The sequence below is a fragment of the Pseudoliparis swirei genome, chromosome 7 (assembly GCF_029220125.1).
Source record: "Pseudoliparis swirei isolate HS2019 ecotype Mariana Trench chromosome 7, NWPU_hadal_v1, whole genome shotgun sequence".
Lineage (NCBI taxonomy): Eukaryota > Metazoa > Chordata > Actinopteri > Perciformes > Liparidae > Pseudoliparis > Pseudoliparis swirei.
This window is the reverse complement of record NC_079394.1, coordinates 26,365,137-26,379,606: the sequence shown is the minus strand read 5'-3', so window position 1 is coordinate 26,379,606 and position 14,470 is coordinate 26,365,137. Positions and strand designations below refer to the sequence as shown.

Below are 14,470 nucleotides of genomic sequence, written 5' to 3'. Positions count from 1 at the left end.
TTCTATTTTATTGCGAGATCCGTCTGTAATTATTTAAATTTTTCTTTCTGAACTTGCTCTGTAAACATGTCAAAGCTGTCGTAAATCACAAATCCTGACCTTGAATGCGGTTCTAACTTTCCAACACAGTGACATTCAACAGTGTGACTGAGACTGGAAATGCATTCAGCTTATCAGTTATTTCTGGCACAAGCAGCCGCCCCCACAACTCCCTCTCAATAAATATGGGGTTGACTAAGTTGATATGCCTCGGAGGCATTTTAAATATCCCTCCCCCCCCAAAAAAATATCTATTCATAAAGCGCGGCAACTTAATTGGGTGATTTATGACCTTTTCACACCACTGGAGCGATTAACTGAAGACATCATTCAGAGCTGTCAATCAAACTGATTGTTCGCATGGAAACGAAACGCCAGCCAGCCAATAAGGGAGCCGGCTGACGTGGGAATGAATGCCTTCAAAACGCGTTTTCGCTGAAGTGGCCTCTTCAAGACGGTCGGTGGCGTTGTTGATGTGCGAAGAAAAGAAGATAAGACGTCTTCTATCGGAAAAGCTGCACTGGCGGAACGAGAAATAGAATCAAGGGGCCCGGGCAAATCGGCGCACATTCATGTCGCCTCCTCGAGGGTGACGGCGTTTCAGGCGAACGCCATGGCGTCCCCGTGCCCTCCTCACACTCACCGCTGGTGGCAGACCTCGCCTGAGATCGAGGCTTAACCCTCCTGTTACCTTCAAATGTACTAACATCTTTTACCCTCGGGGTCAATTTGACCACAGCAATTAAAACCTACAGAAAATTATTAGAATTAATATTGTTTCCCAAATTTAAGTGTCAGTTACTTTGTTTGTTTGTTGACTACCTAAACAGCCTTTTAAATAAATAAAAAAGTTGATATTTCTTATATGTTTTACACAGTGAAAAACAGCCTGGGATCAAATTAAACCCAAAGAACAACGATGCGTACGAGTTGTGTTCAGGACATTGAAAACATATCATGTGAATTTTATGTTTTCCCAGTTGTCCCCAATAAATTATGAAAAGTCATGAAATATGAAGCAAAAAACATGATGTCCATCATTTTTTTAGAGACGTTAAATATTGAATGGGGTCAAATTGACACCAAAGGTAAGAGGAGGGTTAATCGGACATTTGGGACACATCTCCGCGCGAATCATCACAACGTGAGATTTCATGATGAGCTCCAGTGATTTGTCTTTAGAGGTCTTCATAGAGACACACACACACACACACACACACACCTGCATCTCCAGAGCCTTCCTTTTGGTAATAGCGCAAGCACAACTTGACACAATTGGCTCATCGTGTCAAGAGTGTTCATGAATATAGCTTTTTTTTTTCAGCGTCTGAAAAAAGTAGCAGCTTTGAAGAAAAAGATAAGATTTGAGCGATTAGGTGAGATTTCATGACTTTTGCATCAACGCCTTTCGCTCCAGGTCTCCACTGTAACCCACGGCGATGCCTTTAAATCCATCTATTTATACGCACCGTCCATATGGAGAGTCGTGTTTGTATTAACTTCAATCAAATTGCACCCGTCCTCACAGACATCGCTCCATTTGGCTTATCGGGGAGGCCTCCCCCCCTACCCATGTGGCCCTCGGGACTTGCTGGCACTCAGTCTAATTACCAGAGATAATGGAGGGTGAAGCTAAATGGCGCTGATGGGGTCCAGCAGAAGGTTATTAGGTGTCCTCATTAGTGCCCCACTGAAGTGAAAGGAGGTTTAAGGTCTTATTGTGATCCTGACGGATGCTTTTCCTCTCAGTCCGGCGTAGACGGCTATGCAGAGGCACTGATGAGGCGATACATAAGTATGTGTGTGTGTGTGTATTCCATCTGGCACATGAGACATGATTCTAACTGAGTGAGAGATGTAGGTTCACCTGCTGCATGACGGTAAGGATGTGTAATGCCGTATACATACCCAATCGTGATCAGTTAGCCTTGTATTTAGAAGCACCAGAAAGCACCAAAAAGACTTTGCCCTATTGCAATATACTATTGTAATAAATGATCGTTAAACTCTAAATACCCGTCTCTCCTGATTGAACTCGAGGTCATCAGTGATTGCGGCGCACGCCAGTTTGACTTTCATCCCACAGTAAACGGGTTTCGGGAAGAGCAGAAAGAGCAGCACAACGATTAAAGCAATGTGTTTCTGTTTTATTGTATTACTCATAGTTCAGACACGTGTATATACAAATACAGATCATTTTTTTTGTCAAATTTAGTTGTCGTTGGCGATATACTGTAAAAGAGCAAGGTTGGAAATATCCCCCGTCCCCCCCGTCCCCCCACGGATGACAAAGTGGGAGCTGGGGTTTCAAAAGTGAGAGAACAGCAGGTGGTGTGGCGGAGGTTATACAAGCACACGAGGAATGGGACGGGACAGGCGCATGACATGAAGTGGCTCATCGGCAAGAGGTGGAGGGTGGAGGGTGGAGGGTGGGGGGTGGAGGAGGGGGGGGGGGCCTACCATCGATCCAGGTCCTGGATCGATGGTGGGCTTTACCCCGCTGACAACCCGGTTCAGCATCAGGTGGAAAAGGGGGGTTGCACTAATCCGTGAACTGCGCCCAGGGCCAGCGTCTACCGTGGGGGACGAGCGATTCAGGGGTTCGTTAAAAAGGGAGTGAAGGGCCCCGTTCGTCGCCTCGTCGACGCCAGCAGCAGCCGTCCCGTGTAAAAGCACAATGGCAGAAAGCGTCTTGTACACAGACGGGGCTGCCAGGGCAGAGGCTGGAGGGCTAAGGCATGGGAAACACTCTTCGTTGCCAAAGAGGGTTGCCGCTTCCCATTCACTGCGGCAACAGTAAATGAGACACACACACACACACACAATAAACTCAAAAGGTCTCAAACATTGTTTTCTTCACACACGGATGTGTACACTCCCAAAAACGCCTCCTCTCGGGAGAGCAGAAAGAGGATGAATAGTCAAGAGGAGACAAACTGCAACTACATGGGATAAATTCAGTAGATGGGTACAGAAAGAGTCATTCTTCTGAGAAGGGAACAAAAGAGAGAAAGAAAGAAAAAAGGAGTTGCTTTTGAACTACAAAATGGCCGACCCACACTGTAACTTCACAACAATGGTTTGTGTTATGTACATTTGTCATCTGTCACTACACAGCTCTAATGACATCACTCAAATGGGGATGCAAAAACACACATCAAAAGTGATCCGAAAATCTTAACACGACTCGAAAGGAAAAAAGAAAAAAAGAGCAAAAGAAAAAGAGAAACGTTCTTTTTGAAACTTTTTTTGTAGAATTTTCTTTTCCTGTTTTTTTAAAAATACATGTCATCAAAGTTCATGCGCATGCCACATAATGAAACCGGCGAGATCCTCCCATTAAAAAGCAAAACAGTACCACTCATGGCAGATCTTTGAGCTGACCAACATGCTTTCAAAAGGCTGAAGGCAACAAAAAAAGAAGAAAAAAAAAAAAGTACAAATAAGCCGTCCATAAAGTCCAAAGTGTTACTTTCCAAGGCAGGATCCTGATGAAGAGATGTGACGTTGGTGACTGGTTTGAAACATGTAACAGGTGAGCCACTCGATTGGCTACTGTCCAGCCTTCGGCACACGAATGCACAGCTCCCACAGGTGTCCCCAGCGTATGAGCTCGGCGTTTCCTTTAGGCGCTGAGGGCCAAAGCACACAACGCGTTGTTTGAGGACGGCACGCACTCCGGAAAACCCAGAGGTGATACCGCATTCGTTTTTTTAGAAAAGACATACGAACCAAATTAATACTTTAATATCAAACACTATTTACATCAAGAAGGTTTTCCTAATAATAATAGCCATAATCATCATCATCATAATAATAATTATACAGTTTTAACAATGATCTCGTTTTTTTTTTCTTCTTTCTTTCTTTCTTTTGTCCTCCAGAAAGGTACAAAACAGATACTAACCTAAGACTACTTGTTCTATGGTCGACTACCTCAGGATACACAGTATCCACTTTTTTAAGTTGATCCTCGTTTCCCAGGTCAAAGTGTGTACAGAATAAACCATGGTAATAATAGCCATAATGACGAATTGAGTAGTATTGGTATAAGAGAGTACAATTGAAGCTGGTATCTGATAAAAGTCGAGTGTTAATCTGCTGACGAGAGTCGATTCTGAATCTTATGCGGCGCTCATTCCCTTGTAGTGTTCTCCAGAAAATTAGTACCTCATTAAATATCCTCGGCTCCTATTGCCCCCCATAGCTGAGCTGCTATACTGCTGTCATAGCATTGTTATTACCGTGGCGCGGAAAGAAAAGACATGAAAGGCAAAGGCAGTCTTTCTGGGAACAAACACAACAACAACAAAAACCACACAGATAAAAAAAGAAAGCGGGAAAAAAAACAAAAGAGTGCACGCTTTTTGAGCAAGAATGACACTGAACAATAAGTTTGTCGTCGGGCGGCGGTTGTGTCAGTAGCGTGGTCTTGTTTTGATAGGCACTCTAGTCACGCCATCTTCGGCTACCTCCCGTGTCCTTCCATCTCGTTGTGCGTCCCTCCCTTAAAATCTCCCTCACGGACCAGTTCTCTCAAACTGGGAGGTCATTGGTGCTTTAACCCCCCCCCCCCCCCCGCCCTCCTCATGAAGGAAATCTACACCCCCCTCCCGAGACCCCCCAAGCCTTCCGCCATCTATTTTTAATACCAGGAATAACTCCCCTTGCCACAACATGGGGTCCACATGCCTGTCATTTTGAACCTCATTAAAGAGTCACTTAAACCTGTAACACGAGGAGCTGACGGCGGACACGCAATTGCGCTGCCGCTCTCTTTTTCTTGCTCTATTTCTCTCTTTCCAAACCAGCTGGTGCATATTTGTCATGCAAAAAAAACAAAAAAAACTGTCTCTAAAAAAAGAGGGAGTTCATTTCTCTATCCGTCCCAAAGTCCCTCTTCTTTCGTTTGAAAAGAGACAGAATAGCCGTCGTTATGCGAACGCACCATGGGCATCCATGGGAGCTGAAGGATGCCGAATGTCATTAAAAGGAAACAGTGAATTTATTTTTCATGTAAGTGCTAAGATAAACCTGGCCAGACTAAATAGAGCTGTGCATTGCCTTAAACTGAATGGATACCGTCTCCATTCGCACTACGAGGTTTCAACTAACTGAAGCTATAAGTCCTGTACACGCTGCACTACACTGATGACCGGCTAACTAATACTGGACGCGTGAAAGCTGTGGTTTAGAAAAAGTACGTGTGAATTAAAGTGTCGAACACTTTCCCATGACATCTGTTTATTGTTCTTATTGAAGTGGATTTCAGAAAGTATGCAAAAATGCAAAGGCGATAGTGTCAGAGACGTTGTTTTGGGGATGCAATTTGGCAAAAGAAAGTGAAATAATCTAAAAGTTAAGAAGAAAATAAAGTCTCCAATTAATCCGCAAATCTTTTGTTTCGTTTTTGTTGTTGAAACAATCACTTAAACAATCAATATAACTGAAACGAAAGCCGCGAATGCAAATGCTTATGGGAGCGTTAACATCGACTAACAGTCCAATGGAACGGAGAGGACAATTGCAGCCCTGCTCAGTAAACATTGCATAAAATGACTGTGACTATTGCTGTGAAATTGTGTGATCAACTTTAAAAAAAGAAGGTATTGATCCCCGATCTCAATAGCAAAGTGTCTGGTGAGAAAGTTTCAATTTAGCGGTGTCGGTGAGTGAAGCGAATGTGCTTGAGAGGTGTTTTATCGAGCTGGTCGTGGCGCGCTCTCGAGGAGGGGGCGGGAAGAAAAAGATGCCTCGCGTTTCCATATCGGCTTTACGCACGCACTCGCTCGAGCCGGCGGCGGCTTATTCACCTAAACACACACTCTGTATTCAAGAGGAAGCGGGGCGCTGTCTTGCAAACCGAGGCCGGCTGGAGATCAGCGGGCTAAGGTGCGGCGGGCCGTGTACGTGTTTCTCAGTGCTTTGGTCTGATCTGCTTAAAACTTTTCTTACACCTTCATTTTTTTTTAGCTTTGCACTTCACTTCCCTTGAAAAATGGAGGCGTTAAAAAGTCATCTGCTCCCTTTAGCCGAGCAGAAGTTGATCACGACATTTTTTTCCGGAAAAGGCTTCTTGAGAGGTCTCGGGACAAGCTTTTCATTTGTGTATGTACAGTTCTTTCTAAGAGCTATTATCTTCACTGTTCTACTGCTGCTACTGTATACCACTGTAAAAAAAAATATACTGCTATAGACTGTTTGTGTTGTTCAATGTCGTGTGTTTGACTCTTGTGTGTGTCCGTGTGTGTGTGTGTGTGTGTGGGTAAACATCAGTGCTGCAATGACATAAAAACATGATGTAAAGGGATGTCAAAAGTCACCGGAAAACAAGAATCACTAAGTGTCAAAAAACGGGATTTGGCATCTTAGTTGAAAGTTTAAGAGGGGGGGAACTGTCTCTCCCACTTCCAACATCAACTTGTTTCACTCACAGACGGAGAAAAGACCACTGAAATATACTTCTGAAAAAAATAGAGGGTTCCTTGACGCCCCGATCAGGCAAACACGCTCCACGCAAAAAATCCCGCCACTTCCCTGTGCGGCCTCGGGCAGCTTCAGGCCACGCTAGGTGTAAACGCCCTCCGCGGACAGAGGGAGGCGCTATAAAGTGAAGAGCGCCGATAGGCAGACCAGCAACAACAACGCCGGGAGCCGACTCGTGTTCTGCAGGTGCGGCGCGGCGCTCGTCTCGTCGCTTCGGGAAGGCTCAGCCGGCTCGTGGCTGGTATCGTCTGCGGGACAAGGAAAGGAAACAAGGGATCGTTATTCATGGCACAAACGGATCTTTTTTTGCAACACTGTCACCAGCCACAAAACACCACCGCATGCATATATATTTAGAATCCTATATTTAAGGCTCTGTCACATAGCCGGGATTCATATTTCAAAGTGAACAGAGACAGAGGAGACGTCCGTGTGTCGCCGAGGCGTTTGGGCTCATATCCTTAAAGTCGGGATGCTTTGTCACGCCTCGTTGGGAACATTTAGAATTCAACTGCCAGGTGAAGTGCCTGTCTCTGATCAGCAATGCGCCCTCGGCATCACGGGAAAGTAGCTGAACCGTGCACAGCAAGGGACAGCTGACACATTAGAGGGCCGGCAGTTACATAACTATACAGGTGTGTGTGTGTGTGTGTGTGTGTGTGGTAGATGACGGATGAACGTTTTAATTTCCCTCCTGTGGAGAGCGTAATCGGGGAGTGAGCCAGAGGAAGCATGCGAGGTTGAGAGGCAGCCATCAGAGATGCAGGCAGGCAAAGAGGCAGCAAACAGGCCGAGAGACAGTCAGGCATGGAGAGAGAGAGAGGCAGATGGGCACCACCAAGGTCCCAGGATCTGGGCTCGTGTGTACATATGTGCGCGTGGGTCCAATTTAAATGTCCGTTTCATCACAGTGAACAATTTCAAATTGTGATAGAGCAAACTTTTCCAAATGTATTATATCCATGAACAGGGTTTTTTAGACGGCCCGATATTTAAAAAGTTGATTCGTGTTGTTCCAGATCTTAAGAGTGAGCTGCCGCTGATGGGAATGAGACATCGGCGTGTGGGCGGTGGGGAGTGTTTCAGTGCCGCGGCCGGGTGAGACTCGTGCATGAAGACGTATAAATGCTGCACGCGATATAATCAATACGACAGAGCCACGCGGCAACTCAGTGAGGAGAGAGACAGAACATGTGGAGATTTAGAATTTTTTTTAGACACGGCATTCTTTATATAGGATTTAATTATCATTCAAGTGACTGATGTATTGGCGCCCAATGATTCTCGTAAAAAAAACAAAAAAAACAAGACCGACGTTATGGAGCACAACATGCAGCTGGAAGGGAAAGGTTTGTAAACATGCACATCTGTAAGAGCATCACAATTATTGTAAGCTGACACACCCCACGAATGTGACATAAATATACATATATATATGTGCGTGTATATATATATATATGTGTATGTATATACATGTTTTTGTGTGTATATATATATACATATATATACATGTGTGTGTATGTATATATATATATATACATACACACATATATATATATAAATATACACATACTGTATATATATACACATATATATATATATACACACAAAAACATGTATAAACATACACATATATATACATATATAGACACACACATATATATATATATACATACACACACATATATATATATATACATATATATACATGTGTGTGTATGTATATATATATATACACTACCGTTCAAAAGTTTGGGGTCACTTAGAAATGTCTTTATTTTTCAAAGAAAAGCACTGTTTTTTCAATAAAGATAACATTAATCAAAAATACACACTTTGCATTGTTAATGTGGTAAATGACTCTTCTAGGTGGAAACGTCTGGTTTCTAATGAAATATCTCCAGAGGTGTATCGAGGCCCATTTCCATCAACTATCACTCCAGTGTTCTAATGGTACATTGTGTTTGCTAATCGCCTTAGAAGACTAATGTCTGATTAGAAAACCCTTGTGCAATTATGTTAGCACAGCTGAAAACAGTTATGCTGGTGATATAAGCTATACAACTGGCCTTCCTTTGAGCTTGAAGTTTGAAGAACAAAGTTAATACTTCAAATATTAATCATTATTTCTAACCTTGTCAATGTCTTGACTATATTTTCTATTCAATTTTCAATTTATTTGATAAATAAAAGTGAGTTTTCATGGAAGACACAAAATTGTCTGGATGACCCCAAACTTTTGAACGGTAGTGTATATACATACATACATACACACACATATATATATATATACAGGACTGTCTCAGAAAATTAGAATATTGTGATGAAGTTCTTTATTTTCTGTAATGCAATTCAAAAAACAAAAATGTCATGCATTCTGGATTCATTACAAATCAACTGAAATATTGCAAGCCTTTTATTCTTTTAATATTGCTGATTATGGCTTACAGCTTAAGAAAACTCAAATATCCTATCTCTAAATATTAGAATATCATGAAAAAGTATACTAGTAGGGTATTAAACAAATCACTTGAATTGTCTAATTAACTCGAAACACCTGCAAGGGTTTCCTGAGCCTTGACAAACACTCAGCTGTTATAAATCTTTTTTTTTACTTGGTCTGAGGAAATATTAAAATTTTATGAGATAGGATTTTAGAGTTTTCTTAAGCTGTAAGCCATAATCAGCAATATTAAAAGAATAAAAGGCTTGCAATATTTCAGTTGATTTGTAATGAATCCAGAATGCATGACATTTTTGTTTTTTTAATTGCATTACAGAAAATAAAGAACTTTATCACAATATTCTAATTTTCTGAGACAGTCCTGTATATGTATACATACACACACATATATATATATACACACATATATATGTAATTATTTATGTACACTACATACGCAGTACATACAGATCCACATGCAATGCAATGCAGACCATTATGTTAAGGTGCAAGCGACAGTGGCATGACACAACATCCGGAGGAGAGTCAGTGGAAGAGGAGGAGCACCAGGCAGAGACGTGGAAGGACAGGTCAGACAACAGCATCAAAGGAACAGGCAACGAGGCAGCAGGAGACACGGGGACAGATGTAAGAGGAAGCCATACTAACCTCGTGGTTCTAATGTATTGTCTACTTTGTCGTTTACGTCAAAAACGCGGTCATGTACGCCTATAGTTTTCACACAGCTGTCTATAACAGAACATAGGGAGAATGAGAGATCATTAGAGGTTGATGCCAAATAGGTTAGTGACATTTGAACCCCCAACCCCCCCCCCCCCCCTCCTCTAAGCCCTACAAATCAAACATCCCAAGCGACAAAGCTCACGGCAACATTCAGATGAAGTATGAAGTGACCTGGATTTCATTTGATGTTTTCGGGGGCAATAATTCTTAACAGGTCAAGCATTTTTTTGTCCTTCTTCTTCTTCTTCTTTTGGTGATAAATGAAAGGGGGCAGCGAGCAAAAAGGTAATCGAGGAGGAAGTGAGGTAACCGGAGAAGCAGACGTAAACTGTTTAGATTTCCAATCCACCACGTGGACGTCAACGAGCCGAACACTTACTTGATGGTCGGACGAAAACTTTGAGCTTCAGGCACGTTTTCCTCCCGTTCTCAGCAATGGTGGAGGCTGAGAAAGAACAATGAAACAAAGAGGGTGTTAATATAATAACACCACGTGTAGCGGCACTCATACACCAAGTCACTGACTGTGTTCGCCCTTCGTATGAAAAGGTCTGCGTCAATAGATTTTTAAGAATTAATAAATCCTCCAAGTAGAGTCAGTTCAAACGGAGGTAGTTTACTCAGAAAATGTCAGATGCTGATGTTGACTCTTAAGTGGATTGTGTGGGGTTAGTCATGGTCTTTGTGAAATTATAGCCAGAAAGTATTTACAGATGTGCTTGTGAAATGTCTCCGGGGGGGAAGTGGCGTGCTTTGCCGAGTATAATTGGCGCGTTTTAGATCCTACAACTGGCAGCAGCCGAGTAAGGATCAAGAACATTTGAGATTTCTTGTTGTGCTAATATTTCACGTGTATGTACATTCATGCATTTCCTCCTCTTAACCCTCCTGTTACCTTGAGGGTCAATTTGACCCCATTCAATGTTTAACGTCGGTGTTCTTTGGGGTCAATTTGACCCCAGGCTGTTTTTCACTGTCAAACATATAAGAAATATCAACTTTTTTATATATTTAGAGGGCTATTTAGGTAGTCAACAAACAAACATAAAGTACCTCACACTTAAACTTGGGAAACAATATTAATTCTAATAATTTTCTGGAGGTTTTAATTGCTGGGGTCAAATTGACCCCAAGGGTAAAATATGTCAGTAAATATAAAGGTAACAGGAGGGTTAAAAAACCTCGAGGGACGCGGCGGCGTTCCGGGATGTACGAGCCGGGTGTGTGTGGATGGTTTTTTTGCGGTCGCTGTCAGGAAATGGATCCCTTCCTGTCGGGTGTGAATCTCTGAGCGTTAGCTATCACAGTGGCTCTATCACATCCCCTAAAAATATCTCATGTGGAGAGTGTGTGCGAGTGTGTGTGTGTGTGTGTGTGCGTGTGTGGCTGACCACTAATGGTGTTGTGGTGAGGCACCAGGTGTTTTCTCCTGTAGATGGGGAGAGGGGTCAAACACATGTCAGTTGGAGCATGGTGGGAGCGTCATGCCAGCATCCATCACGGGAAGGTACAGTAGTTTAAAAATATACCCGCTGTTGTCCTGCGTCAGGGCCTCATATCAAATGAAGAATATTTAGCATTTGCCACTATTGTGCTATCTTAACGCTACTGAAAGCAAAACCGCGTCTCAGTGAGACCACACTGTCCGCTAAGATGTCCTGCGGGCAGCATTTTATGAACCATTCCACAGCTGATGCAATAATAACTAGAACGGGCACTTGGTAGAGCGCATACCTTCGCATATCACAAGATTGGGCATTGAATTATGAACATGTTGGCATTAGTTGCATGCCAATTGAATAAAAATTGACCGCACTATGGTAAAAAGAAGATTTTGACCTTTTCATGACCTTGACCTTTGACCCGATCGATCCCAAAATCTGATCAAATGTTCCCCGGATAATAACCAATCATCCCACCAAATTTCATGCGATTCGGTTTAATACTTTTTTACTTATGCGAAAAACACGCATACAAATACACGGCGATTAAAACATTACCTTTGGCATTTTCAATGCGAAGGTAATAATTCAGACTTCTATCGCGCTTTTCTAAATACCCAAAGACGCAGTGATGCATTTCCCAAAGTTGACCATTTGGGATCTGCCAGCTGCTCTCTCGTGAACCTTTACCTCAGCGCTCCCCTCCCCTCCCTCTCTCCCAGCTGTGTCGCCCTCTCCTCTCGTCCGTCAGCGCGGCCGTTATCCGTTCATCAAAGCTCTCCTGACATCGCCTTCATCGTCTTTTATTATTTAGTATTTCTTTTTCACGGCGATCCCTCTCGACCGGCGTGTGCACGTGCGCACACAGGATGCACATTTTTTATATCCACCTGGAAGCGTTGCTCCGCGTCCTCTTAAATGCACATTCAGAACTCCCAGATTTTTTGAATATATATTCAGAATTTTCCACGTTCACAAAAGTCCGTATGCTACAATCGATGTCCCAGGCAGTTGAAAGGGCAGTGAACTGTCTCTGTAGCCAGGGGATATGTTCATGAAAAGAGTTATTGATGAATAACTATGGAAAAGGGTCAGAAGAAATGGAAATCTATTCCATTTCCATTTCAAGATGCCAGTTTTTCATCAAACTGCATACTCTTTCAATCGCTCTCCCGACCCTGAAGCTCGTCGAGCTCATCGAGCTCCCTCTCCGCCCCTCTCGACATCGCAGTCGCCGTTTTAATGTCGTTAGCTTCATCAGCTGTTTCTTAGTCACGTGTCTAGAGTACCCGAGAGGTGGCTTGAGATCGCACGCTTCTTCTTCCTTCTTTTTTCACAGCTCAGAGAGAGAGAGAGAGAGAGGCCCTATGACATGCTAATGAACCTTGACCGCAGTCGCTCACCTCATATTTATACCAGTGCTCACACAATTTATGTCTCTTTTTATTGCTCTACGCTTTTTCTTCAACACTATACTTAATGCTGCCATATTCAATGTGTTATGGCCATGTACACACACACACACACACACACACACCAGATGTCTTATCTTCATCATTGTCGGCGGCAGAGCTAAGTCACAGCCATCGACACCAGCCACTTAGCAGATGCAGCTGATCACGAGAGAAGTATGCCCCCCCCCCCCTCGATGGAAATGGCAAAAACGCAAGTGGGAGTGGAGAGTCTCTGTCATGATGACAGTCAGTGAAGCCGTTTAAAGATTTGTCTGAATCACGAGACATAAGGTGCACGATGGCACGTATGTATCGCGGTGGGCGGCCGTGGTCAAAGTAGCTTTCAGCCAATTGAATTACACTGGGATTCATTATTTCCGTGTTTTCCCGAAACGGCTCGTGCTCCATTGCGTCGGCACGCAGCCGGTGACTGAGGCGCGTTGTTGTACATTCTCCACGACAAAGGAAAAAGACGACGCTCCAGCTCGACATTCCCTTTCCGGTCGCGGCGCTTCGCACTCGGCGCGTTTGATGAGGATCCCTCCGTCGAACCGTCCGCGGCCAGCTCCCGTTTATTCTGGATTAACAAGCTGCCGATGGCCGGCTTATTGTTCTTGCAGGCCGGAACATCAACGCCCGCTATTCTGGTCCCCCCATCGGGCCGCCAGCCCTCGACCATCAATCCATCCAGCCGGAGCAAGCGGCTGCTTTTGAAGGACAGCGGCCCCCTGGAAAAGATGTCCCAGAGTTGGGGGGGGGGCGAGGTCGGGTTACTCCTCCCGAGTCGTGTCCCCTTGGTGGCCCCCTCCACTCCACTGCATTATGCATCCGCATTAAGGCAAATGGAATGAAGCAGAATCCAATTACGGACGAACAAACAGGTGGGCTCAGTGCGGCTTAGGCGCGGCGTTGTTTCAATCACAGCCCGAGCCCGGCTTTGTTGCAACTGTAATGTTATCTGGAAAAACACATTTCCGTTGCCTTCCGGTGAAAGACTCGGCGGCACGTTCCGCGCGCGAGGACACGAGAAACCGACGCGTCCGCGAGCGAAGGGGAGCTAAAAAGCAAAGTTTACGCTGGCTAAATACACAAGATGACATCACGGCGGTGATATTGATTTCTTATCCGTCATTTAGGAGCTGTAACGGCTCAGCTGTAAGAGAATACTGCGGGGCGAGTCAATCAAACTGCTCCGAAGAGGCTCCGTTTGTTATTTCTTTCGACCGAGGTGTCATCTGGGGTTTCTCTCACAGTCGGGGGAACCGTTTGCCGAGAAGCAGACGTATGGCAGCGTCCCCACAAACCGAATGCAATATCGCAGATTAGAGAGCGATGCGGCACCGGCGCTTTAAGATAGTTTCCAGTTCCCTCCTTTGACAGCTCTGTTGAAGAGGCTCGCAGCGGGCCGCCGCGACATCGGTAAACTATCGGGGCCGCTCGTCCTGAGCGTCCCCGCGGCTAAACATGCGGCGGCGACAAGGAGGCCGAGGCCGGCGGAGACTCGCGTGCCGTCACGTGGACACGCGGTTGCATTAATAGCATCGTGTTAGCTTTGGCCGGCGGTCGGCTCCAGGTCTCCAGCAGGCTTTAATAACGGCGCTCTAATCCTTTGATCCCTGCTTATTTGTTCGGAGGGCGCGGCGGGTTAAACAGAATGCCGTGTAATGTCGTGTCCAGCGCTGAGCATTCCTATTCGGCCAGGTCTGTGAAAGAAGAAGAAGAAGAAGAAGAAGAAGAAGAAGAAGAAGAAGAAGAAGAAGAAGAAGAAGAAGAAGAAGAAGGAGGAGGAGGAGAAGAAGACGAATAAGGAGGAGGAGAAGAAGAAGAAGACGAAGAAGAAGAAGGAGGAGGAGAAGAAGATG

General features: G+C 44.4%; 1 protein-coding gene across 2 annotated transcripts in view; it reads right to left on the bottom strand.

Moving 5' to 3' along the window:
• Window positions 1-2,165: 2,165 nt before the first annotated feature.
• efna5b (ephrin-A5b) overlaps window positions 2,166-14,470 on the bottom strand; it is a 101,214-nt gene continuing 88,909 nt past the window's right edge. Inside the window, exons 3-5 of one of the 2 annotated variants that reach the window (XM_056418227.1) lie at window positions 10,092-10,157; window positions 9,638-9,718; window positions 2,166-6,773 (exon numbers count right to left, since the gene is read on the bottom strand). In XM_056418227.1, coding sequence (XP_056274202.1) covers window positions 6,643-6,773; window positions 9,638-9,718; window positions 10,092-10,157 — 278 coding nt within the window. In that variant the 3' untranslated portion in view covers window positions 2,166-6,642. The remainder of the gene's footprint in view (window positions 6,774-9,637; window positions 9,719-10,091; window positions 10,158-14,470) is intronic. The other variant, XM_056418228.1, reaches the window with a different exon arrangement.